Source organism: Mobula hypostoma, chromosome 1 (genome assembly GCF_963921235.1).
Source record: "Mobula hypostoma chromosome 1, sMobHyp1.1, whole genome shotgun sequence".
NCBI classification, from domain to species: domain Eukaryota; kingdom Metazoa; phylum Chordata; class Chondrichthyes; order Myliobatiformes; family Myliobatidae; genus Mobula; species Mobula hypostoma.
In genome coordinates this window covers 89,884,074-89,909,623 of record NC_086097.1, presented here as the reverse complement: position 1 = coordinate 89,909,623, position 25,550 = coordinate 89,884,074, and the positions used below count along the sequence as shown (strand labels likewise).

The following is a 25,550-nucleotide window of genomic DNA, read 5'->3' as shown; positions in this document are numbered from 1 at the left end:
TCATGAATTTACTCTGATGTTACAATGCATTAAACCTTTTACCTGTTGGGGTGTACACTCAGTGCACCTCGACGACTCTATGGGCTGTTACTAGCACCTTGCTAATGTGCTGGGTTAACACCCTACCAAAGCCTGCATTAATAGGGATGAAATGGAAGTGAGCTGTCTTGGCGACTGGGGAATTCTCTACAGGTAAAGGCACCTACACCTTTGATTGAGGTTGTGCTAAAGTGCAGTAAGGCGATCTGGGGCCAGCTGTTCTTCTGCTGTTGTCTGCCTGCCCCAGTGATTGTTGAGCGTCCGCTGGTCAGCCTGGACAGGATGGGCCGAATATCCTGTTTCCATTCTGTACAATCTTCTGACTGATTCTCCTCCAAAGCCATCATTGTGCTGTTGCGCTGTAGAGGACCAAGTGTCTCAGTCCTATTCCTGGACACCACAGCACTGAAGGATATTTGAGTAGACATGAGAGAGGGGTGGGAGAGGGAAATGGTCGTGTAGAACTGCTGCCTGACGACACCAGAGACCCAGGTTCAATCGTGACCTTCGGTGCCCTTTGTGAGGAGTTTACGTGGTCTCCTTCCAGATGTTCTGATTTTCTCCCAGAACCAAAACGTTTGTGAATTGGAACATGGTAAAGTGCTGCCAGCCAGTGTTCTACTCCAGAGGCAGGTAGGGAGAAACAGATGGGAGTCATGTAAATGGGCTGCTGAAGGTGGGTGCAGAGTTGGTGGGTCAAAGGACCTGTTACCACGCTGTACGACTCCTGGAAGGGACAGATGGAGAGAAAAGTGCAATGGTAGGACAGGAGGGCGTGGGGACGAAGGCAGGAGAAGGCACTACCTGGAAAGCAGCAGGGAGGGTGAGAGGCAGGGCAGCAAGGTATGGGGGGAGCAGCGGAGCAGAGGGATGAGAGGGTATAGAGGAGGAAAAAACAGTATGTGTATGTGAGTGAGGGAATGAAGGGATATGCTAACGAAAGACATCGGTAGAGTGTGTGATCGGAGGTGTAAGCACAAGCTGTAGATGCAATGATTTGTTTATTTACTGAGATACAGGGCGGTGTCGGCCCTTCAGATCATGACGCCCAATGACCCCCAATTAAACCCTAGCCTAGTCACGGGACAATTTACAGTGACCAATCCACCTACCAACCGGTACGTCTTTGGACTGTGGGAGGAAACCGGGGCACCCGGAGGAGACCCGCTCCTTGCAGACAGCGGTGGGACTTGAACCCTGGTCGCTGGTACTGTAAAGCATTGCGATGATACAGCCTGTCAGGATCCATCCCGACCAACGTACAGTATGTAGCCATATGTTTTTCTGCACGGGGCAGTGGTGTTAGGGCTGTTGCTTCTAGATGGCATCTCTCTGGCACCCTCCAGAGGCAGTCCTGGAGGAGGCTGTGGGGCCGCCTTGCACACGTCACTTCCATCCTGCACGTGACATCATCCACCAGCCTCTTCAGGTCCCTGTCAGTAAACCTTGGAACACACTCTCCACCATTGTAATCACAGCCGTGGCTGCAGTGAACCAGACAGCACTCTAGTGTTTAAAACGTTGCTGTGGCATATCACAGCACTTTTCAAAGCAGCATTGAGAAATACAACAACGTTTTAACATTGCATGCAAATAGTTAAGCTACAATCTGGAACTCATCACAAACTGTGGTTCCGTAAACCTCCCCTTCGTTATCACTCCTCCCCCACCCCGCACTCCCTGCCCTGGGTCCCGCATCGCATCAGATTTAAAGCTTTCATGGTGATATTTAAATTCCCCCATGGCCAAGTTCACTGCGCGCCCCCCCCCCGACCCCACAACGTTTATTGAAGTGTGGCATGGTAATGGAATCGAGCAGTTGGCACATCACTTCACAGTGCCGGCTGTAAGATCACTGTTTGACTCCTGCTACTGGCGTTTGTATGTTCCCTCCATAACCTTTTGGGTTTCCTCCGAGGGCTCTGGTTATCTCCCACCTTCCAAAGATGAACAGTTTGGGTTAGTAAGTTGGCACGGGGAGTGAGATGCCACTGGCTGCCTGGCACAATCCTCGCCAGCACAGACAATGCATTTCACTGTCTGTTTCGACGTACCTAAGACGAATAAAGCTAATCTTTCTTTCCTTTCTCTCCCAACCCTGTGAAACACCTTGGAGCTTTTTCCCAAGTTGAAGGCATTATAACAAGTTGTTGTGAGGGCCAGTCATTCTCTCTACTGGTGAATTGATGCTGCTGCCAGAGAAGATAGTGTTCCACTGGGTCACTAATGGATAGCACGGGCCTTAATTGTACACCTGTTTTGTATATTCTGATCTGGTAGCCCAATTGTGCAGCTTGATTGAATAATTATTTCTATAAAAATCTTCTTAAAAATTCTATTAATTTGTTTAAGAATTGTAATTTATTAATGTAGCTGGAAATGGCCTCTCCAAAAATAATCATTTTTGTGTCTTATCAGTTATAAAACGGTCACTAAGTAAGGCGTAAAACTAAATATGCCATTAAGCTGGAAAGAGTGCAGGGGAGATTTACACGGGTGTTGCTGGGATTTGAGGGAATGAGCTATGGAGTGAAGTTGAGCAGGTTGGGGGCCTTTTTTTTATTGGAGAAGGAGAATGAGTTAGTAAGTTTATAGAAGAAATCAGGATGCCCCTCCACCAACATGTGGCGAAACTTGTTCTCACACTCAACATTTTCTCTTTTAGTTCCTCTCACTTTCTCTAAATCAATGGGTGCTTACCTGGGCCCCAGCCATGCCTGGCTTTTTGTTGGCTCTGTGCAACAATCCCTGTTCCAAGCCAACACTGGTAACACTCCCCACCTCTATCAATGCCACACTGATGACTGTAATAGTGCTGTTTCCTGCACCCAAACTGAGAGCATCAACTTTGTCTCCAACTTCCACCCTGCCCTTTGTATCTACTTGGTCCACCTCTGATATCTCTCCCCTTTCTTGATCTCACTGTCTCCATCTTGGGAGGTAGACTATCTACTGATATCTTTTATAAACCTACTGGTTCTCACAACTATCTTCCTACCCTGTCGCTTGTTAAAATCCTATTCCCTTTTCTCAGTTCCTCCATCTCCACTGCTACTGTTCTCAAGATGAGGCTTTCCATTCCACAACATCAGAGATGTCCTCCTACTGCAAAGAATGGGCTTTCCCTTCCATCATTATTGATGCTGCCCTCCTCCATTGCCACACATCGAACCTCACCCATCCTCCTGCCAACATAACAGGGTTAAGGTTCCCCTTGTTCTTACATACCACCCCACAGCCTGTTTCCAGCACATCATTCTCCATAACTTCCACCATCTACAATGGGATCTTACTGCTAAGCACATTAATCCCTCCCCTACACTCTCCATTGGGATCTCTCTCTACATAACCCTCTTGTCCACTCATCCCTTCCCTCTGATCTCCATCCTGGCACTTACCCCCACAAGCAGGACAAGTGCTACAGCTGCCCCTGCACCTCCTCCCTCACCACCATTCATGGCCCCAACAGTCCTTTCAGGTGAGGTGACACTTCACCTGTGAGTCTGTGAGGGTCATCTACTGTATCCCGTACTCCCGGTGAAACTTCCTTCACATTGGTGAGACCTGATGTAGATTGGGGGACTGCTTTGTTGAGCACCTTAGCTCTGTCTGTCACAAAAGGCATGATTTTCTCGTGGCCATGTATTTCAGTTTGTCGCTCCACTTTAGCTACGATGATAAGACACTCAGGTCAAAGGAGAAACACTTCACATTCAACCTAGGTAGCCTCCAAACTGATGGAATGAACATCTATTTCTCTATCTTCCGGTAATTTCCAGTTTTTTTCTGGGTCTTCCTGTGAACAACTGGTTTCTGTGATTCATACGCTAACAAAAGCTTATAATTCAAACTCATTTAATTGGTTAGAAAGCCAATTCTGTGTTTATGAAGACTGTAGGAATCCAAGCCTCACACACAAAATGCTGGATGAACTCAGCAGGCCAGGCATCACCTAAGGAAAAGAGCAAAAGGTTTTTGGTCAAGACCCTTCATGAGGACTGGAGAGAAATGAGGAGAAAGAAGGTAGGGGAAGGGGAGAAAGAAATTCACGTTAGTAGGTGATAGGTGACACACACACAAAATGCTGTTGAATGCAGCAGGCCAGGCAACATCGCTAGGAAGAGGTACAGTTGACGTTTCGGGCCGAGACTCTTCGTCAGGACTAACTGAAAGAAGAGATAGTAAGGGATTTGAAAGTGGGAGGGGGAGGGGGAGATCCAAAATGATAGGAGAAGACAGGAGGGGGAGGAATGGAGCTAGGAGCTGGAAAGTTGATTGGCAAAAGGGATACGAGGCTGGAGAAGGGGGAGTATCATGGGACGAGAGGCCTGGGAGAAAGAAAGGGGAGTCCAGAGGATGGGCAAGGAGTATAGTGAGAGGGACAGAGGGAGGAAAAAAAGAGAAACAAAGGGAAAAATAATAATAAATAAATAAATAGGGATGAGATACGAAGGGGAGGTGGGAAATTAACAGAAGCCCCCTCCCCCTCCCACTTTCAAATCTCTTACTATCTCTTCTTTCAGTTAGCCCTGACGAAGGGACTCAGCCCGAAACGTCGACTGTACCTCTTCCTAGAGATGCTGCCTGGCCTGCTGCGTTCACCAGAATTTTTTGTGTGTGTTGCTTGAATTTCCAGTTCTGCAGATTTCCTCGTGTTTGAAGTGATAGGTGAAACTGGGAGGGGGGTGCGTGGTGAAGTAAACAGCAAGGAAGTTGATTGGTGAAAGAGATATAGGGCTGGAGAAAGGGGAGTCTAATAGGAAGGCCATGGAAGAAAGGGAAGGGCTAGGAGCACCAGAGGGAGGCGATGGGCAGGTCTGGAGATAAGGTGAGAGAGGGAAATGGAAATGGGGAATGCTGAAGGGGAGAGGAGGGGCCATTACCGGAAGTTTGAGATATTGTTGTTCATGCTATCAGGTTGGAGTCTACTCAGATGGAATAAAAGGTGTGGATCCGCCAAACTGAGTGTGGCCTCATTGCGGCAGTAAAGGAATCGGTAGACTGACATGTGAGAATGGGAATGGGAAGTGGAATTAAAATGGGTGGCCACTGGGAGTCCCTGCTTTTTCTGGCGGAGAGAGTATAGATGCTTGGCAAATCGGTCTCCCAATCTACGTTGGGTCTCATCGTTATACAGGAGGCTACACCAGGAACACCGGATACAGTGGAACACCCAAACAGACTCACAGGTGAAGTGTCGCCTCATCTGGAAGGACTCTTTGGGGCCCTGAATGGTAGTGAGGGAGGAGGTGTAGCACTTGTTCCACTTGTAAGGGTAAGTGCCAGGAGGGAGATCAGTGGGGAGGGACGAATGGACAAGTGAGTCGCGTAGGGAGCGATCCCTGTGGAAAGCAGAAAGTTGGGGGGAGGGTAAGGGTTGCTTGGTGGTGGGATCATGTTGGAGATGATGGAAGTCACGGAGAGTTATTTACTGGAGGTGGAGGCTAGTGGGGTAGTAGGTGAGGACAAGAGGAACTTTACCCCTGGTGGGGTGGTGGGAGGATGAGGTGAGGGTAGTTGTGCGCGAAATGCAAGAGTTGCGGGTGAGGGTAGCGTTAATGGTGGAGGAAGGGAAGCCCCTCTCTTGGAAGAAGGATGACATCTCCTTAGTTCTGGAATGAAAAGCCTCATCCTGAGAGTAAATGCACCGAAGATGGAGGAATTGGGAGAAGGGAGTGGCATTTTTACGAGTAACAGGGTGGGAAGATTTATAGTCCAGATAAAGCGGGATCTCCCAGTGACCACCCATTTTAATTCTACTTCCCATTCCCATTCCAACATGTCAGTCCGTGGCCTCCTCTACTGCTGCAATGAGGCCACACTCAGGTCAAAGGGGCAACACCTTATATTCCATTTGGGTAGCCTCCAACCTGATGGCATGAACATCAATTTCTCGAACTTCCGGTAATGCTGCTCTCTCCCTCCCCTCCATTCCCATTTCCCTCTCATCTTATCTTCTTCCCTCTGGTGCTCCTGCCCCTTCCCTTGCTTCCATAGCCTTCTGTTCCTTCCTTATCAGATTGCCCCATTCTCCAGCCCTTTATCTCTTTCATAAATCAATTTCTTAGCTCTTTACAAACCCCTCCCCCTCTCCCAGTTCCACCTATTACTCCGGCCTCATCTTCTTCCTGCAGTCCCAATGAAGTATCTTAGTCCGAAACATTGGCTGTTTACTCTTTTCCTTAGATGCTGCCTGGCCTGCTGAATTCCTCCAACATTTTGTGTGTGCTGCTGGGATTTCCAGTAGCTGCAGATTTCTCTTGTTTGTGATAGGAATCCAAGCTTCTCTTTCTGCACAGTAAATAGCGATTCATTAAATGAATTACCTCTGAACTGAGCTGGTGATATAAGACCGCCTAAAGCAATCAGAATTCTGACTTTTTGATCAGTTGCATTGGTTCTTTCAACTTCAGAAAAACGGAAATTCGAGCAGAACTTGGAATTCAGCAGGACTACGTACTTAATCATCCTGGAGCCTTCACTAATTGAGTCCTTTGGGAAATTGTAAAGATTATTTGAGTTCTTTTTGGCAAGAGGATAAATAGTAATTAGCATAACATTTTTAAAAGTTATTTATTTTTGTTTGCTAGATATAATCTTAGACTTTTGAGATTGAGGATGACTCATTTCCACTACTGTTTCATGTGATCTGAGGAGATTAATTGGGCCAATGTATGAATCACAGCCCTTTCCCCAGATGTAATTGTTATTTGTGGAAGATTTGATTTATTATGGTCACGTGTGCTAAGACAGCGAGAAACCTTGATTTGTCCAGGCAGATCATCATCATACATAGGTACATTGTTGAAGGCAAAAGAAATGAGAATGCCTAGTTTTGTGAAGCAGCTACAGAGAAGGTGTAGTGCAGGCAAACAAATAAAGTGAAGGGATAGATCCAGATGGGGCATTCATTTGCTGCTTATCCAGGCCCTCTCCTTGCTCTGATGTTCTCATTCTCAATACCATCCCTAATAATCGTGTTTCACTTTGAGCAACTTTGGGTTGGTCATACCTACTAGGGAGGCTGCATTTTTTCAAGGGCATTTTGACCACGTCCTTGAATCTTTTCCCCTGTCCAGCTGTGGAAGAGCTTGTGATGTTACAGCCGTTTTGGAAGGCTCGTGTTGGACCTGGGAATGGTATGGCCTCCCATTGTAACTGACCTAGTATAACTAAGGGCCTCATTGCTGGGTATGTTGGCTCGGGAGGGGGCACTGACAATGGTAAAGAGATGCCAGTGATTCTTTGGAAGTTCCTGCTCCAGAGGATTATGGATGCTAGTTCATCTGAGGTATTTAAAGAGGAAGTGGACACGTTTCTGAAAGTTCAGGGAATTGAGGTTCAAAGTAAATTTATTATAAAAGTACATATATGTCACCATATACAACACTGAGGTTCACTTTCTTGTGTGCATACTTAGTAAATCCGAGAAACATAATGGAATCAATGAAAGACCGTACCCAACAGGGCAAACAACGACAGTACAAGAGACAACAAAATTTGTGCAAATACAAATAAAAAAAAAGGAAATAATAATAAATAAATAAATAAACAATAAATATTGAGAACATGAGATGAAGAATACTTGAAAGTGAGACCATAGGTTGTGGGAGCAGGTCAGTGATGGGGTGTCATTGACAGTGGTGATATCAGCAAATATCAGGCTTATTAGGGAGAGTCAACATGGCTTTGTGCGTGGTAGGTCATGTTTGACCAATCTGTTGGAGTTTTTCGAGGAGGTTACCAGGAAAGTGGATGAAGGGAAGGCAGTGGATATTGTCTACATGGACTTCAGTAAGGCCTTTGACAAGGTCCCGCATGGGAGGTTAGTTAGGAAAATTCAGTCGCTAGGTATACATGGAGAGGTGGTAAATTGGATTAGACATTGGCTCGATGGAAGAAGCCAGAGAGTGGTGGTAGAGAATTGCTTCTCTGAGTGGAGGCCTGTGACTAGTGGTGTGCCACAGGGATCAGTGCTGGGTCCATTGTTATTTGTTATCTATATCAATGATCTGGATGATAATGTGGTAAATTGGATCAGCAAGTTTGTTGATGATACAAAGATTGGAGGAGTAGTAGACAGTGAGGAAGGTTTTCAGAGCCTGCAGAGGGACTTGGACCAGCTGGAAAAATGGGCTGAAAAATGACAGATGAAGTTTAATACTGACAAGTGTGAGGTATTGCACGTTGGAAGGACAAACCAACATAGAACATACAGGGTTAATGGTAAGGCACTGAGGAGTGCAGTGGAACAGAGGGATCTGGGAATACAGATACAGAATTCCCTAAAAGTGTCGTCACAGGTAGATAGGGTCGTAAAGAGAGCTTTTGGTACATTGGCCTTTATTAATCGAAGTATTGAGTATAAGAGCTGGAATGTTATGATGAGGTTGTATAAGGCATTGGTGAGGCCGAATCTGGAGTATTGTGTTCAGTTTTGGTCACCAAATTACAGGAAGGATATAAATAAGGTTGAAAGAGTGCAGAGAAGGTTTACAAGGATGTTGTTGGGACTTGAGAAACTCAGTTACAGAGAAATGTTGAATAGGTTAGGACTTTATTCCCTGGAGCGTAGAAGAATGAGGGGAGATTTGATAGAGGTATATAAAATTTTGATGGGTATAGATAGAGTGAATGCAAGCAGGCTTTTTCCACTGAGGCAAGGGGAGAAAAAAACCAGAGGACATGGGTTAAGGGTGAGGGGGGAAAAGTTTAAAGGGAACATTAGGGGGGGCTTCTTCACACAGAGAGTGGTGGGAGTATGGAATGAGCTGCCAGACGAGGTGGTAAATGCGGGTTCTTTTTTAACATTTAAGAATAAATTGGACAGATACATGGATGGGAGGTGTATGGAGGGATATGGTCCGTGTGCAGGTCAGTGGGACTAGGCAGAAAATGGTTCAGCACAGCCAAGAAGGGCCAAAGGACCTGTTTCTGTGCTGTAGTTTCTATGGTTCTATGAATATGGCATTGGAGCTGTGCTTAGCCTCACAGTCATAAGTATAAAGTGAGTAGAGCTTGGTGCTAAGCACACAGCCTTGTGGTGCACCTGTGCTGATGGAGATTGTAGAGATCTTGTTACGAATCCAAAGTGACTGAGGTCTACAAGTGAGGAAATTGAGGACCTAATTGCATTGGGAGGTATTGAGGCCACGGTCTTGGAGCTTATTGATTATCTTTGAGAGGACGAGTGTTGAATACTGAGCTGTAGTCGATAAAGAGCATTCTGAACTATTCATCTTTGCTGTCCAGATGTTCCAGGGTTGAGTGAAGAGCCAATGAAAGGGCGTTTGGTGTGGATCTGTTGCACCGGTAGGCAAATTGGAGCAGATTCAAGTCTCTTTTCAGGCAAGAGTCAATACATTTCATCACCAACCTCTCAGAGCACTTGATCACAGTGGGTGTAATTGCTACTGGATGATAGTCACTGAGGCAGGTCACCATGTTTTTCTCAAACACTGGTATAATTACAGCCTGCTTGAAGCAGGTGTATCTGTCAGACTGCTGAAGCGAGAGGTTAAAGATGTCGGTGAACACTCCAGACAGTTGATCAGGACAAGTTTTGGCCAGGTGCCCCATCTGGACTGCATGCTTTCTGTGCGTTCACCCTCCTGAAAGATGGTCTCAGAGATTGAAATCATAGGGTCATCATAGGCTGTGGGAGTTATTAAAGGTCTCTGGGTACTGACACAAAAGAGGAATTGAGACCCAGGATAGTTCATCCAATGCCACATAGAATGTGTTGAACTCTATATTCCCTCTCTGGACTCCATCTATCAGCACACGTGGCAATTTTGCAAACAAGAGCAGACACCCGAAAATCACAAACCTGTCGATACTCATGTAGGGAAAGACCAAGAGATTTGTTTCGAGCTTCCAATATTTACCCCATAATCCTGTCCATTGAAATATGTAACAGTACAGTAATGGTGGGGATGGGAATGATGTAGTGAAACCTACAGCAACTATATTCAAATCTGACCCCTGGTGCTGCCTGTGTGGAGTGTGCATGTTCTCCCTGTGATTGTGTAGGTTTCTTCTAGGTATCCTTCCACATCACAAAGCTGTGCAAGTTGGGAGACTAATTGCCAAATGTAAGTTGCCCCTACTGTGTAGGTGACTGGCGTTATCAGTGGGTGGAGGGGTGAGTTGATGGGTACGAATAACAGATAGTACTAACGATGGTGTTAATGTAAATGGGAGATTGATAGTTGCCCTGGACTCAGTGGGCTGAAAAACTTGTTTCCATACTGTATGACTCTGTGAGTGACGGAGAATCTGGTGAGAATGGACCAATGGCAGCAAAGTTTCCCAGGAAGTCATGTGATCAGATCTCAAGCGTGCACCTAACCTCAGTTGAAGCACTGAGTCTTTGTAGCCCAGTGCCAACAACACCAGCTCAGCTGCGACTTGGTCTTAACAGGGCCACGCTCTCCAGAGTGTTTTTCCTGTGGATATGAACAATGCTGAAGTTTGTTTTGACTAGTGAATGTTTTGTAACACTATCATGGTTTAACTCTGGGGAATGCTCAGCCACAGTCCAAGTGCTGTGCGAACAAGAATTAACGCAGAGTGATAAAGTGTAGAGGTGGTTGCTTAGCACTGCGTTACTGTTTGAAAAGAGTTTCCTGATCAGTTTTTCTCCACTGCTCATGCTCCACGGCCCACCTAAACTTTCCTTTTCCTTTCCAAATGCACTTTCGAAGTCATTGCTGAATATGATTGTGATGGTGGATTCCAGCTCACAACAATAGGAGGCAAAACAAGATAAAAATCTCCTCACATTCACACCGCTTCCTTTGCGATTCAACTTAAATCCAGGCCCTCTGATTATTGCCACTTGCGCATGTGGCAAGAGCTTCTCCTTTCTCTTTAATTCCTTATAATTTTGTAAACATCCAAGAGTATGCTCTTTAACATTTATGAACTTACAGGTTCTAATGTCTCTCCAGGTAGCTAAGCTGTTGGCAAATTGATGCATGATTGTAATTTTTCACGACAGTGCTTGTATGAAGGGGTGTAGGTTCAAACACTTGCATGGATGCCTGTTCATATGCCTTTTAGGGGATGGGGTGTCTATGTAAAGTGGTCTAGCAGGGAACAAGGCCCTTCAACCCATCAAGTCCGTGCTGACCATCAACCACCCATTTACACTAATCCCATTTTATTGCCCCCAAATTCCCATGCCCCGCCCAGATTCCATGAGCCACCCACACATTAGGGGCAATTTAACAGTGGTTATTTATCTTACAATCTGCATCTCTCTAGGACATGGAAGAAAACAGAGCACTTGGTGGGGAGGGTGGGGGGTGGTGGACCCCCCATGGTCTCAGGGAGAACTTGCTAACTCCACACACTGACGGCACCGGAGGTCAGAAATGGACTCGGGTCACTGAAGCTCTGCGGAAGCAGCTTTACCTACTTCTGAATGTATACCTGGGTGTAGGTAGGGTGGGTACATGTAGGCGAGGAAGTAAAGGCTTGAGTCAGAAGGATGAAGGGCAGTGAGATGCACATGGCAGTTGGGTTATGGTTGTAGATGTGTGTGGAGTAGACATTGAGGTATGGTCATTTGGTGTGAATGAGGGATGAAGGGTGGTAGCAATTCATAGGTGTAAGGTGGACTTGAAGCATTGGATAAACTTGGACTCTATCCAATTGTAGGTGGAATAAGGAGAGTACATGGAGATTGAGATGGATGGAGGAGCATGGTTATATGGATGTGAGGTGTGGAAATATAAATCTGGATATTATGGGTGTGGTGTCTGTGTGTGTGGGTGTATATGTGTGTGACTAGAGATGCGTAAGCTATAGGTGCATGCAGAAATAGGGTTTAGACATCAGTGCTCCTTGCAAGCCGAGGATCAGCTGTGCCATATGGTGAAAGATCATCAACTAATGTCCATTCCGACCTTCCTATGACCATCTCCTCCTCAATCCTACCCCTAGGTCATCAGATGCCTCTCGTAATTGGGTTTTTCTTAAACTGAAGCAGTGTCAAAAATCCAAAATGCCATGTTGCTTTCAAGCATATGTGAACACTTTAAAACCCCGGCAAATTCGCACAGAGCACAGAGAGCCTCTGAAATTTTCTACTCCAGAAGATCATGAAAGCTAATCAAGGCATTAATTAAAGGGGAAATAGATGATTTTTTAGAAGTTCAGGGAAATGGGGACTGTGGAGAATTGGCATAGGATACCTGGGGCAGATCAGCATGACCATTTGAATAGTGAGGTAGGTCTGAGGGGATGAATGGTCTACTCCTGCTCCTATTTTTGTTAATAGAGTCATACACAGGATAAGGCCCTTCAGCCCAACAAGTCTGTGATAACCAAGATCCCCAGTTAAGCTAGTCCCATTTGTTCGCATTTGACTCTAATCTAAACCTCCCATATTATCCACCTGTCCTTGTACATTTTAAATGTTATTATTGTACCTACCTCAGCCACTTCGTCTGGCAGTTCATTCCATATAGAGAGCACCTTGTGGGTGAAAACTTACTCCTCGGGCTCCTGTTAAATCTCTTCCTTCTCCCATTAACCTAGGACCTCTAGTTCCTGATTCTCAACCCTGAGAAAAAGGCAGTGTGCATTCACTCTGCCTATGATCCTCAGGATTTTATACACTTCGATAAGATTATCACCACGCTCCGATGAAAACAGTCGTAACCTGCTCCATAACTCACTCACCTGCCTCCCAGCAACATCTTCATAAATTTTCTCTGAACTTTTTCCAGCATAATGACATCTTCCTTAAAAACTGGAACACAATATTGCAAATGTGGCCTTAACACCGTCTTGTAAAACTGCAACATAACATCCCAAGTTCTATACCCAATTCCATGACTGATCAAGGCCAGCACTGCAAAAGCCTTTTTCATCAGTCTGCTTATGTTATTATACGTTGAACTATTTAGTCTTGTGAAATGTTCTAAACTTTCTCATAAAGAGGTCTCTTCTTCTTCCACAGAGGAACAGAAATGAAAATCGTGCTGACCAGCCATTCTGGTGGAGGCTCCTGGTTCTCATCTTTGCCTTAATCTTTGATCCAGACGAGAACGTGGAGGCTGCAGGTCAACGGCGAGGTTGAACGGCATTCCCCCTCCGCTGAAGAAACCAACTGTTGGAACGTACTGCGAATGGCACTAAACAAGAGAACAAAAAGCACGGGTTTGAAGATGCACACCGCTGGTCGGATGGTGTTTCTTTATATTATATATAAACATAGTGTGGAAATACTGCATTATTTACCACTGATCTCCACTAAGCACTGTTCAGCAATACGTGCTCTTCACCTGCCAGCAGTGCCTCTTCCTTCAAGAGCCGGGCTCCTGATGAGATGCCTCTGAGGGTGGCAAAGAACATTGTGCTCCGTTCTCTCAGTTCCTTCCCAGCCTCAGTTTTAACATCGACAATAGAAAGCACCAACAAGCGTGACAGTGAGGAACAAATTTTCGAGGCGCCTTACACCAATCCATCAAAGTCGTACCAAAGAGTTTTTAGTTCTTCGGTGAAGCAGCTGGATTCACTGATGTGTAATCCCTTTGAGGCTTAATCTATGTTTTGTTTCTGTTCTCCACCATCTTCCCCCCCACCCACCTCCAGTTCCAGGGCCCACACCCACCATCACCAGCACCCTCCAACTCACCATCTTGTAAGACCTAACAAAGGAAATGTCCTTGAGAACTGTTCTCACTAAAGGGGTTAAGGATGCAGTGCTTAAATGTTACTGCCCACTGGTACACAGACACCACCGTCTCCTCTGATCCTGCTGAAAACTTCACTTGTCAATGGTTAATTTAGGATTCTGTGTTATGGTCACTTTTGAAGTTAAAGCTCTCTTGACATTCAAACCTGAAGCATCCTCATTCTGGCAGGCCAGTAGTCATAGACTGTCCAGAACAGAATCTCCATTATTGAGAGCTTTCCTCTCTTTTTCCCTTGAAAACTTAATTAGCTTCTGGATGGAAATGAAAAATATTGCACAGCAATAATTGTTTTATTAAAATTTGTTTTAATCATGTTTGATGGACAGAAGAGAAAGAATGATAATCAAAGGTTCCTTCAAGGACTGAACAGTCAGGAATTGCGCATTCTTCCCTGGTTGTTCACCCTCTCCCTTGTTGGGTTTGATGGTGCTACAGAATGTATCTGGCTGCAAGTATTTGGGTTAAAGAGTGAACCTATCAACTTTCATTCATCACAGAGTTGGAATCTGATTGCCAGAACAATCAAACCCTGTCACTAATCTCAAGTGTAGCTTCCAGGGAGATTCTGGTTTGACTAACTCTCAGTTCAAAGTCTTCATTAAGAGATGTTTCCTCTTTGCATCGGGTTCTCTTCTTTGCTGAATGTTTTTTTTATTATTAGGGATAGATGTTTTGGCCAATTTTTCCAATGGGTCTTCGATATGGTTAGATATGACATCATAAACAAGCCTCATTCATCAGTCACTTCTGGAGACCATTGTGTTAGAACTGCTGGGAGCTTAAAGTTTTGAAGCTTTCCTCCCTGGCCAAGGCATTTTACAGCTAAGATCAGCAACACAAAATCATGACCCACTTGATTAATTTTTAAAGTTGTTGAGAAAAGTCTGGAGCACTTAGAGCCATAGCTCCTCTAATCACTCCACTTCTTACAAAATCTTGAATGGTGGTCATTTCTACACCCACAGTAATCCTGATTCTTGGAGATGAAACCCAACACTGCAAGGCTTTGCCCATTCCCAATAACTATTGAAAACTGATCAGAAGTTGTTTACTGAAATGAGGTTATGCTCAAGGCAGTCTTTGCATGACACTTGAAGAAGTCAATAATGCACAAGCTCTGAACTTGCCCATCACTGCAGGAATAATTGGAATCTTCAACAATGATTTGGGTTCTGCCCTGGGTTAGAGTCACACGACATGCATGACATATTTTCTGTCTTTTGGTTTGATCCGTGCATATCTTGACATCCCAGCCATCTTTGTGACCACTCCTTTAAATGGGCCCAGATTACCAACAGCATAGCAACCTTAAGCATCCCATTTCTAATAGCAGCCCACCAACGTCTGGCCAATGCCAGTGACCACGTTTAGGTGCTCTTTTGAAAGGAGAGTGTAGAGTGACACTCAATGACTCATATAAGTACTGGACCCAGTGGGCAAATATAGGTAGTGTGAGTGATCATGGACTTGTTCCCATTTGATGTAGCTGGCCCTCTTTATCACATCCAGTATAGCCATGATCCCATTCTCCATGTAAGCTTACACTCTGAGCTGAGTATGACTACACCAGGTTCATAGATCAATCTTGTTTCCAAATTCTGGGATCAGATACCTAGGTTGTAAACAGTTAGAGTACAGATGGCACAGCAAATGCTGTTGCAGCTTGGAAATTCTGGCTATCCAACCTTTCCCGATTTGGTTTGACCATTTTCAGACCGATACCACACATGATGGTAAACATATATGTTGTGCCAATCAATCTGGTGTGTTCAATTACACCCAGTCACTAATGTAGAGTTTACCCATGCGGACTCTCCCTGCATCACAGCATTAAGAATCTACAGGCTTTATGCAGTGAGTCCTTTAGTATGTTTCTACATGTTAGCAGAGCTAGACCTTAATAGTTAAGGATTTGATTGCAGCCTCCTGGGGCACTGTTAACTCCCAGGAAGGTAAAGATCAAGTGACAAGGTTGGTTTTCTCTTATGAGCTAGAACGGGGAAAAGCGCTGGCAAGAATGTTTTGCTAAAAGGTGGCTCCATGATGTACCATATTTTCAAAATATATATTTGTGTAAGAACATATAATGATATTCAAGCATTTGATGTAAGACCGCAGTTTGCTGAAACCAGCAATGGCACCCGCACTTAAAAAACAAAGCGCGCAGTGAGCAGTATTCTCTGGTAAATGGATGTACAGTTTGGAGCAATCCTTTCACCTTCTAGTCCTTGTGCAAAACTTTACATGCACAGACTGAAATGAGATCAAATATACACAGTTGGATTTGTACAAAAGTTAGTCTCAAAAGCATCAATGGAGAAGCTAAGACATAAAATCCTGAAAATACTTCCACACCAGTGACACCTGCCTGTGGACCTGCCCTCTACAATGTCCTATCAAGCCCAAGGCCAGAGCAACGTGTACAAGAAAATCAGTCTGGGGCTGCACATGCACACCATTAGCTCTGTTGTGGTGCTGGTCACGTAATAAAGGTGGGTCGCAGGGTGGGAGGGGGGTTTCGGGTAAGAGATGCCCAAGGATACGTAATTAGTAATTGGGATTGTGGGAGTTGCAGTTATGTGGGGACTGATCTTGAGGGACATGTTGAGGCATCTGCTGGGAAGAGTTGGACACTGGGAGTGGAAGTTGTGGATTTCCTAAGGGGAAGTTGTAACCTGATCATGAAGGAGAACTAGCAGTGAGGGAGTGTTGGCTGGGAATGAAGGGTAGGTACAAATCTGAAAGGTAATCTATTTTTAAGGGGATCCACACACTAAAGCCCACAGTTACAGAGTTAGCAAGCATATTCCTATTATGGTCACACTGTAATTGCAACTGCCTGCTTCTGCGTGAGAGGGCTGCGTCTTGGACAGGTTTCTGCATCACAGGAAAGGTAGAAGTTGTAACACTATTGGGCACGTTATACACATGAGGACCAAAAACCACTGACATCCTACCAGAGCCAAATATTAAGTCAACACTCCCCAGAATTTTGACCATATCCCTTCAAGATGAACCCACAAAAATGAAGCTGTGCTACACAAAAGAATTTCTAAATTGAGACAGCTTACAAGCGAATTTGGAAGAAAGACGGCTGAGTTTATGATGGACCCCATTCCACCCATATTTTCTCTCATCGTTGTTTCTCTTTTACTGTCTTTTCAGTCCTTCTGCCATTCTGCTTTTGCGACACTTTCACATGAGAAAAGCATCAATTTGCTTATTTTAGTATGAGGTTTAAGGAAAAAATGTTTCTTAATAATCATGAATACCTCACTAAATAAGGCTCCAGGATGCTCAGCACTTCTGCACAGCCAGACGATCTCGATGGCTTTATAGTCAGATTGCGGGACTGGAATTGGTTTATTATTGACATGTACCAAGACACAGTGAAAAGCTTTCCCTCCATACTGTTTGTACAGATCAGATCACTGCACAGTTCCTTAAGGTAGAGCAATGTAAAACAATAACAACGTCCAGTAAAGATGGTCAGTCTGGATCTACTTCAGAGAAACTGCACTCAGAATGCCAGTACAATACTATGGGACAGCTGGCAGAGGAACCACCTTTCAGATGAAGTCTTAAACTGGGCCCATGCTTACTCTCTGGGACTGAAGAGATCCCATGACACTTTTGGAGGAGGTATACATAAGAACATGAAATAGGAGCAGGAGTAGACTATCTGGCCCATCAGTCCTGCTCCGCCATTCAATAAGATCATGGCTGATCTGGCCATGGACTCATCTCCACCTACCTGCCTTTTCCCCATAGCCCTTAATTCCCCTACTATGCAAAAAATCTATCCAACCGCAGTAAATATATACATACACCTGATATCATGGCTACAATACACATTATCCTTCTGAAAACATCAATGAAAACCAGAGTTTCAAGCCACTGTTGCTCTCCTGTTTTGTGGAATCTATGGTTTACAAATTGGCTACATTATTTTTTAAATCACAACACCAATTGGGCCAATATATTACTTCAATAATACTGGAAGCTCGTTCCTAATAGTAATACCAGTCTCTACAAATGTGCCAAGTGATGACCAGGCCTTGGTTTGTAATCAAACAGAAAAATCATGGAGCTATACTGCTCACCACACCCATACCAGGAGTTAGACCCATCACAGCTAATCCCAGATACCTACAATAGGTCATTCCTTTCTGTCATGTTTGCATTGTTAACCTATTGCTTAGATAGATGACTGGTTCTATGATCAGCCAAGTGAAATGAAATCTGTATTTGGTATAATTTTTCTGGCCTCATTTCAGGTTCAGGTAAACTGTACAGGCTTTTTGCTCCTTGCAGTCTCTCCCTCTCTGTTATACTTAAATAATATCTGCCTATTGTTTTTTTTCCAAATAGATCACAATGTTTTCTAGAGAAGTAAAAGGAGGAAAGGGCTAATGAAAGGCTCCAGACATTTTAATTAGTGGGATGTGGGTTGGTGTGCAGGAAGCTTTAGTCCTTATCTGATCCTGTCATCATGGCCTGCCAGTTGCAATTAATGCTTCATCCAAAATGTTTAATCTCACGCTATCTTTTCAGTTAAACATTCCCCATCTTTTTATGATGGTTCCATCTTTCATCTTTTCCTTTCCCTCCTGAGGCTTTCCACCTCTTTTGCTATCTCATTCTCTCCATTTCTTAACACCTTTCTTTAAATGTGCATTTTTCTCTCCACTTCATTCCTCATGCCTTCCCCTCTGCTCTTCCTCCCTTTATTATTTCTCACTCTCTGCCTATTCAATTTCTCTCTCCTTTCCCATTCTCTCCATGATCTGTAAGAAGTAGGCATCAGTTGTGCTCTGTTGTTGAAGGATGATACATGCATTGGAGCAGGTTTTAGGAATGTGTCAAAGGCTGCCCACTTAGATTTGGGCAAAGACTATAGGAGCACTGACCACTTATCTGCTCAAGCCTTTCCTACGATTCATTGTGAGGTGGCAGATCTGTGATCTAACTACGTAAAGACCATTACATTAGCAGTAAAACCTTTACCAAGGCATTATACTATCTTTTAACATCCTAATACCTGCGTTTAACAATAATCATATCAATCTCAGATTTAAAATGACCAAATAGCCCCACAACCTCTCATGTGTGGAAATGTTCCAAACTGCTTTCACCTTTAGAATATAGAAGTGTTTCCGAATTTCACTCCTAAATGATCTTGCTCCTGCTTTTTTTACACTTTCTAGTCCTATACTCCCCTCCTTCCACTTTTCCTGTATATGGAAAACTTCCATTCAAATTAACCCTTCAGCTTTTAGATTCCACGGCGTATAACCCTAGTTTATGTCACATTTCTTCACAGATTAACTCTCTGAGAGTACATCTCTCCGATGATGTGATGCCCATTCCTGCTCACAGTTCTTCTTAGTCAAGGTAGAACGGTGGGCTTCTAGCTGGAAGTTGCTCGGGCACTGAGACTATGTCAATGCAGAATTAGTGCTTAGATCAATGATTTTAGATTAGAACCATGCCACATATATTTGTGATCTTGCTAAACTCAAGTATGCTGCTTTCATCAAAGTCAATAATAAATATTGTGAATAGTAGAGAGCCTAATACAGATTCTAGTGGTCCACTTTAGCCAAAGTGAATAGATTCCTATTGCCCTCTCATATCCTGAACTAGTGCATAACTTGCCTTCCACTCAGTGACCTGCATTCACTAACAGTCTATTGTCAAATGCTTCCTGGATCTGTATAAAAAAACATGCACAGAAATTCCCCTGTCCATTATTGTCATACCTACCATTTTTCTAGCAGTTACAGTTTCTAAGTCAAACTAATTTTGGAGAATTAACAAAGGGCACTTCACACCCATTTCTTTTAAATCTTTGCTCAGCAAGCCATCTGGTGCTGGGGGATTTTCATTCTTTTTAGTGTCATTATTTGATTACTTTTGTTTATAGTTATTTATTCCTGATTTAATTGTTGGCCCATCTGGCACGCTATCCTTTTCCTCTGCAATAAACTTAATGTTCATCAAACATCATTTCCTTGGTTCATTAATAGTATCACTATTATCAATATTCCACATAACAACCCTCTTTTCTCTGAATTTCCCCTCAGATATGCTTGCAGCAGTCTCCTGGAGAACAGTCTTTAATTCTTGCAGGCTCCCAGGATGCATTGGGTACACTGTAGATTTGGCAACAGAAGATCACGCAAGTTGCCTTGTGATTAAAGGGAGCTGAGCTTCAGCTTTGAAGGGATTGTCAACCGGAGATAAGCAATCTATACTTGGAGTCTGATGACAGATCGAGTAGCAGCGAGGCTGGAGGGAGTCACAGGCAGAGTACGTGAGGGGAGCATGTGGAAACTCCAACAGTCATCTGCCAAGACATTGGAGGTCATCCTCTTTTAGTTCTCTAACCATATTGCCCATGACACCAATGCCTTTGCAGTTTTGCAAGGTTGGCCAAACATATATTAGAAAGGGCTCTGTGGTGACGTTGCACTAAAATGGGACCAGTGCAGTTCTGGAGATGGGATGGGGCAGAGAGTTGGGTGACAGCATGTAAGTTTCTCAATTGTTGCATCACTGCTGTGTTTCATGTGAGTGAGACACCATGGAATCTTAGAAAGAGTTAGCATGGAAGCGGGCACTGACCATCAATCACCCATTTGACACTAGTCCCGATCCTACAGCTTATGACCTATACCCAGAACCTCCAACTTCTGCAGCAATGTGGTAGGCAACTGGTGACATCATTAGCAGTGTGACTGACGTCTTCAAAACAACAGGACACACTGCGCGGATCAACACCCAAAATTCTGCAGGCCATTTTCCTAATGGGTGTGACTTCATCTGGCAAAAATCTCCAGTGTGACTCAACTCGTGATTAAGGAATTGATGCAATTGGCTTCAATCTTCAGGCTTTTGTGTCTTAGCCCTCCAGAGGATAAACAATGCATGAACAAACACGTTAATGCACATGTACATAGGATCATCTTCATGGGGCCGCTCTTTTAGTGGATTGTTTCATGGTTCTTCCTTTACAAGTGACTTGTCAGGGGTAGAGAGCCACTTTTAAGCACCCTCCTCCTCCCTTGATTCTTCATTTATTGGCAATCCACCACTCGCACCACGCCGATGAAGAGTTGGAACATTTGCTCAGGAGGAATGAGATCAAATGCTTGCAGTTATACTGTTCAGGCAGGTTTTATGGATGCAGTCATTTTACAAAAGTGAACAAATGTTTCCTGCAATCATTGAACACTGAGCCAGTTAACGCAAAAGAATTGCCTAGGGAATGGACAAATGATTAAGAAACTACACAGATGTTGATCACTGACTGCTGACATCAGCCTTGTAAGAAGTGCAAGGAAAGTCCTTTTTTTTTGCTCTAATTTATTCTATATAATTTATTTTGTGTATTAGTGGTCTAGTTAATTTTTTTCTGGTGTGCAATTTCTCTGCAATTCGTTGGGGCGGCAACACCAGCTCGAATGGAGTGGCCCTGTACAATCACATCCTGAAGCGGGCACCCCAAGGTTGGTACTGAGAGAGAGAAAGACAGTGCTGGTGCAGTTGAAACCAACCACTGGTGAAGTGGACATAGCGATCTTATGTAGGAAGAGTGATGCTTTCTCCCCGACGTTGGGACAGCTCCCTGTAGCATCAGTTAAAAGGAACTGCCTTTGTTGAGTGCGGTAAAGCCCTCCCAGCCAAGTCATCACTGTCCTCCACTCAGCTCACTGTCCTCTTGGCAGCATGGCCTCGTTCAGCGAAGGCCACTCAATTGCTTGCTCAGTGTGTGTGTGCGGGGGGTGGGGGTGGGGGAGCAATAACCTCAGCGCAGGTGTTTGGTGTCTTTCCTAGCCGAGCAGCGAGACGTTTTTATTGTTGGTTTGAGAAGTTCGAGTTGGTCTGCAGGAGGGAAAAAGAGAAATGTACGATTCTTGGTAGCAAGCCCCTTCCCCATCCCACTTAGTCATCCTTTACTTGCAAAGCTTCAAGAGGAATGAAGTTAAATCTGAAGGACTGACTTGTATCAAGGGCCAGAGCCAAGTGGAAACAAGGGATAAAGAATGCATAGTTCAACAAGGTACTTGCGTATCGACTACAATCAGACAAAATATGTACTACTGCACAGTCCATTCTTTCCCCCACTGAGTGGCAGATTGTACGTGACCTTATAATCAACAGTGTGCTCAGTAGCCATCTGAGCTGCAAGGTAGTGCAAAACCATCTCCAGAACATTAATCATCATCATTACATATTTATATCCGCATGGTTTTAGAATGGCAGACAACTCACATTACATACGAGAGGACCGTTACATTCTGAGCTCCTTGGGTGCTTTTGTTTCTGACCTGTATCTTTGCCAATCCACTTCTCTTCCAATTGGGACTTCCTCGGGCTACTTACACATTGACCACTTAATGACTGCTGTTCAAAAGCCGGCCAGGATAGCCAACACAGATAAGACTTGTCGTTGAGGCCTTCTCCCAATCTCCATAGATCCTCAGCATGGAAGTGCACCTTATTCAGAACCGCTCTCAGGGGAATTATAATCAGTAATGTTAAGCAGGGAGGGGTGGGCAGTTGGGGAAAGCGTACAACTACTGCACCTACTAAACAGTATTTAGATTAGGAGTTCCCAATCTGGGGAACCCCTGGCCCCTTGGTTAATGGTAGGGGTCCATGGCATAAAAAAGTTGGGAGCCTCTGGTTTAGATGGCGACTGTTAAAAACAAACATCTATATGAAACACACAACAAATTGGATGAGTTTAAAAGTCATTTATTAAGAATATCACCCATGTTAGTAGGGGTATCATAAACAGTGGGTTGTGAATTTAACAGCAGAGAAAGATAGCCCATTTCTCAGAATCTAGTGAGGTAGTTTAAAAGGTTATGGATGAGGAGGTACTCACGTGACATGATGGGAATAAAATTCATTTGGATTGGCTACAGTAAGATTAGCTGAAGACTTTGGACTTCTACCACACCCCTCCTGGAGCTGTACATCACATCATAAACAAAAGATTATCACCAGTATTTGTTTCATGCACTGAACAACATGGCATCATCTTGTCAGTAAGAAGGCCTCCTGTGTGACATGCGTTGTGATGAACGTCCCGATTATGAATTTTTGTTCAATATTTAGTACTCAAAACATGGTCTATTGGCAAAGTCACTATTTAGCTTATCTTGAAAAATCAATTGACAGACCATCATTAACTGTTGGCCATGGTTTAACCCGGATATGTGTCCAGTTCAGATACTCCATGGAGGTACAGATAAATACAGCACGGAATCTGGCCCTTTTGCATCAGTCAATATTAATCATTTTGCACATATATAGCAATACAATTTGCCTACATTAGGGCCATATCCTCCCACGTCTAAACAGTGCCTGTCTAAATGCCTTTCAAAATAGTACCGTATTTGTATCTGAATCCACCACCTCCTCTGGCAATGATTTCAGACATCAACGTGTAAAAACTTCCCCTCAAATCTTGTTTAAAACACATTTTATCCTCTCGTTTTTGATACATGTTATCAGTTCTTACCCTTTGGTGCTCGGATGTTTCAAGACTTTTGACCCCCCTTTAAAGTTTCAGGACTTCTCCCAGCCCTGAGTACCCAATTTGTTCTTCATTAAAGTCAACATTATTCAGATATCATCCTTGAGCAGAGGTCACTGAAGAACAAGTGGCACCTGAGTCCTCAGCACTGTGATGGTTCTCAGTAAGAAGGAGCCAACTTGCCCTGATCCCACTTACTTTACCACTTGTTCCCAATTTAAAACAGCATCACAGGACATCGAGCCAACATTCCAGCCGATCTGTTAGTCTCAAGCTGTCTTTTAATTACTGTGTTGATTCACTGTTCTAGTAATCATTGTGGGGGAGAGGGGCAAATCTTACCTGACAGACAGAATAGAACTGTCAGACTAAAAAGGACAGGTCTGTTGTTCTAATATTGTGACCAACGTAGAAGAAAACAACCTCCAGGATCTATCCCCTTGCTGGCATGGTTGAGATCTTTGTACGTGATCTTTAAGTGAAATGGCTCCCTTGAGGCAGTTGGCTTAACATTGGTTTCAACTTTCTCCAACACAATTGCAAAGGTTACAGACTGTACTGGGACAGATGGAGGAACCAGGAACAAACAAACTCGCACTGGAATGTTATTTTTGTATTATTACTGTATAATATTCTCTTGTGTGCTGAAGGGCTTTGTACCCCTTTGGCCTTTCATAAGAAATGTGGCTGTACAGAGTATTTTGTGCTTTGTGGGTTTTTAGCTTGTTTGCTTTGTGTGTCCAATGAAATCTATGACTACTAAGGAGATGTTCTCTTGATTTAAATATCCTCAGATTTCTTGTATCTGCTGGTCACAATCATCTTGTCTCCCAGTCTCACACTGACCCGACACAGCTCCAGTAGAAAGCTCCACCTAATGGAAACATCCCGTAGATGGGCCCAGCTTGAGAAAATAACTCCATGGGCATTTGCTTCACAATCTACAGAAGTGGGTTTCAAGATTTTACACCTGCCCGGGTCCAGATTTAACTTGTAACAAATCTGGAGCTAGCCCGTTGGGTAGCCGGTGGGGGGGGGGGGTGGGTGGAGTCAACATTTCTCTGCTAGTGATGGCACTGGACTAATTCAGATTGTCTTTGCAACCACGTGAAGCAAGTGCCCTGTTCATTAGGTCTCCCTGTGCTAGATCTTTATAAATGGAAAAACTTTAGTGTGTGTCATGCAGGAAGTAGGGTTAGGAACATCAGGACAGCAGGAGACCATGCAGTTGAGTGAATCTTCCACTTGTTGAGATTGGTATTGAAGGTCCATCTTGGTTGCATAACCCTAATGCTGTTGCCCAATAACAACATAGGGAACTCTGTTTTGAAATTTTCAAAGGAGCCCCAGGGTTAATATTTTGAAATTAAAACTGAAGATAAAACTCAAAGTTGTTACTAGGAGTGAGAGTTTGGGAACAGAAGCACGTGTATGATACATTAAAGACTGATTTTATTCCAGGCAGTAAATGGGTGTTAATAAATAACCATCTAGTAAATAAAGCATTGCAGACTCCTGCCTCAGAGCACTGGGAGACTTAGAAGACATAATGAAACATGACCCCATGCAAGCTATTCAGCTGTAACAGGCAGTTGGACATAGGGGTACGTGTGCTTTCATTAATTTGATTCTTGTGTTTCCCAGCTAACATTCCATTCACTGCTGGAACTGCTTGAAGCTACTCCTTTTTTGATATTTGTTTTGTACATATGTTTTCCCCTTGAAAATAACATCATTGTCTTAAAAGCCGCACAATCCCAGTAAACAATGGACAGGAGACCCAGTGATCATGTAGCATAGTTCAGAACAAACACATTGGGTATTGTGTGTGTTATTAAGACAAGGGGAAATGCACTCACTTACTGTAAATAGCTGAAAATGAGAGCTGTTTTTTCCACTGTGCAATATAGTGCTGTATTGATGCTTGGGACCTCTTTCATATGCTATGGGTTTAGGTTTATGTAAGATATTTGTAAACTATCATTTCTAATAAAATCAGTTGAAGTACAATGTTGATGTCTTTGTCTTGACATAAGCCCCAATCACCATGGGGACAGTTTCTAACAATGCCTATGAATGGTGAAGATGAGCTTTAAGTTGAGCTTTCTTCAGTTTTTTTACAAGTTCCAAATTTTCATCCTTGCTATTCCTACCCCAGCATTTTCTTTTCTTTGCTGTGTTTCATAGAACATTACAGCATAGTTCAGGTCCTTTGGACCTCAACACTGTGCCAATATGTTTACCTACTCTGA

At 43.9% G+C, this 25,550-nt stretch overlaps 1 protein-coding gene across 3 annotated transcripts in view; it reads left to right on the top strand.

The window, feature by feature from the left end:
* LOC134348692 (bcl-2-modifying factor-like) overlaps positions 1–25,301 on the top strand; it is a 107,617-nt gene extending 82,316 nt beyond the window's left edge. For all 3 annotated transcript variants that reach the window (XM_063052493.1, XM_063052502.1, XM_063052482.1), the window contains exon 4: positions 13,010–25,301. In XM_063052493.1, coding sequence (XP_062908563.1) covers positions 13,010–13,129 — 120 coding nt within the window. In that variant the 3' untranslated portion in view covers positions 13,130–25,301. The remainder of the gene's footprint in view (positions 1–13,009) is intronic.
* Positions 25,302–25,550: the final 249 nt, after the last annotated feature.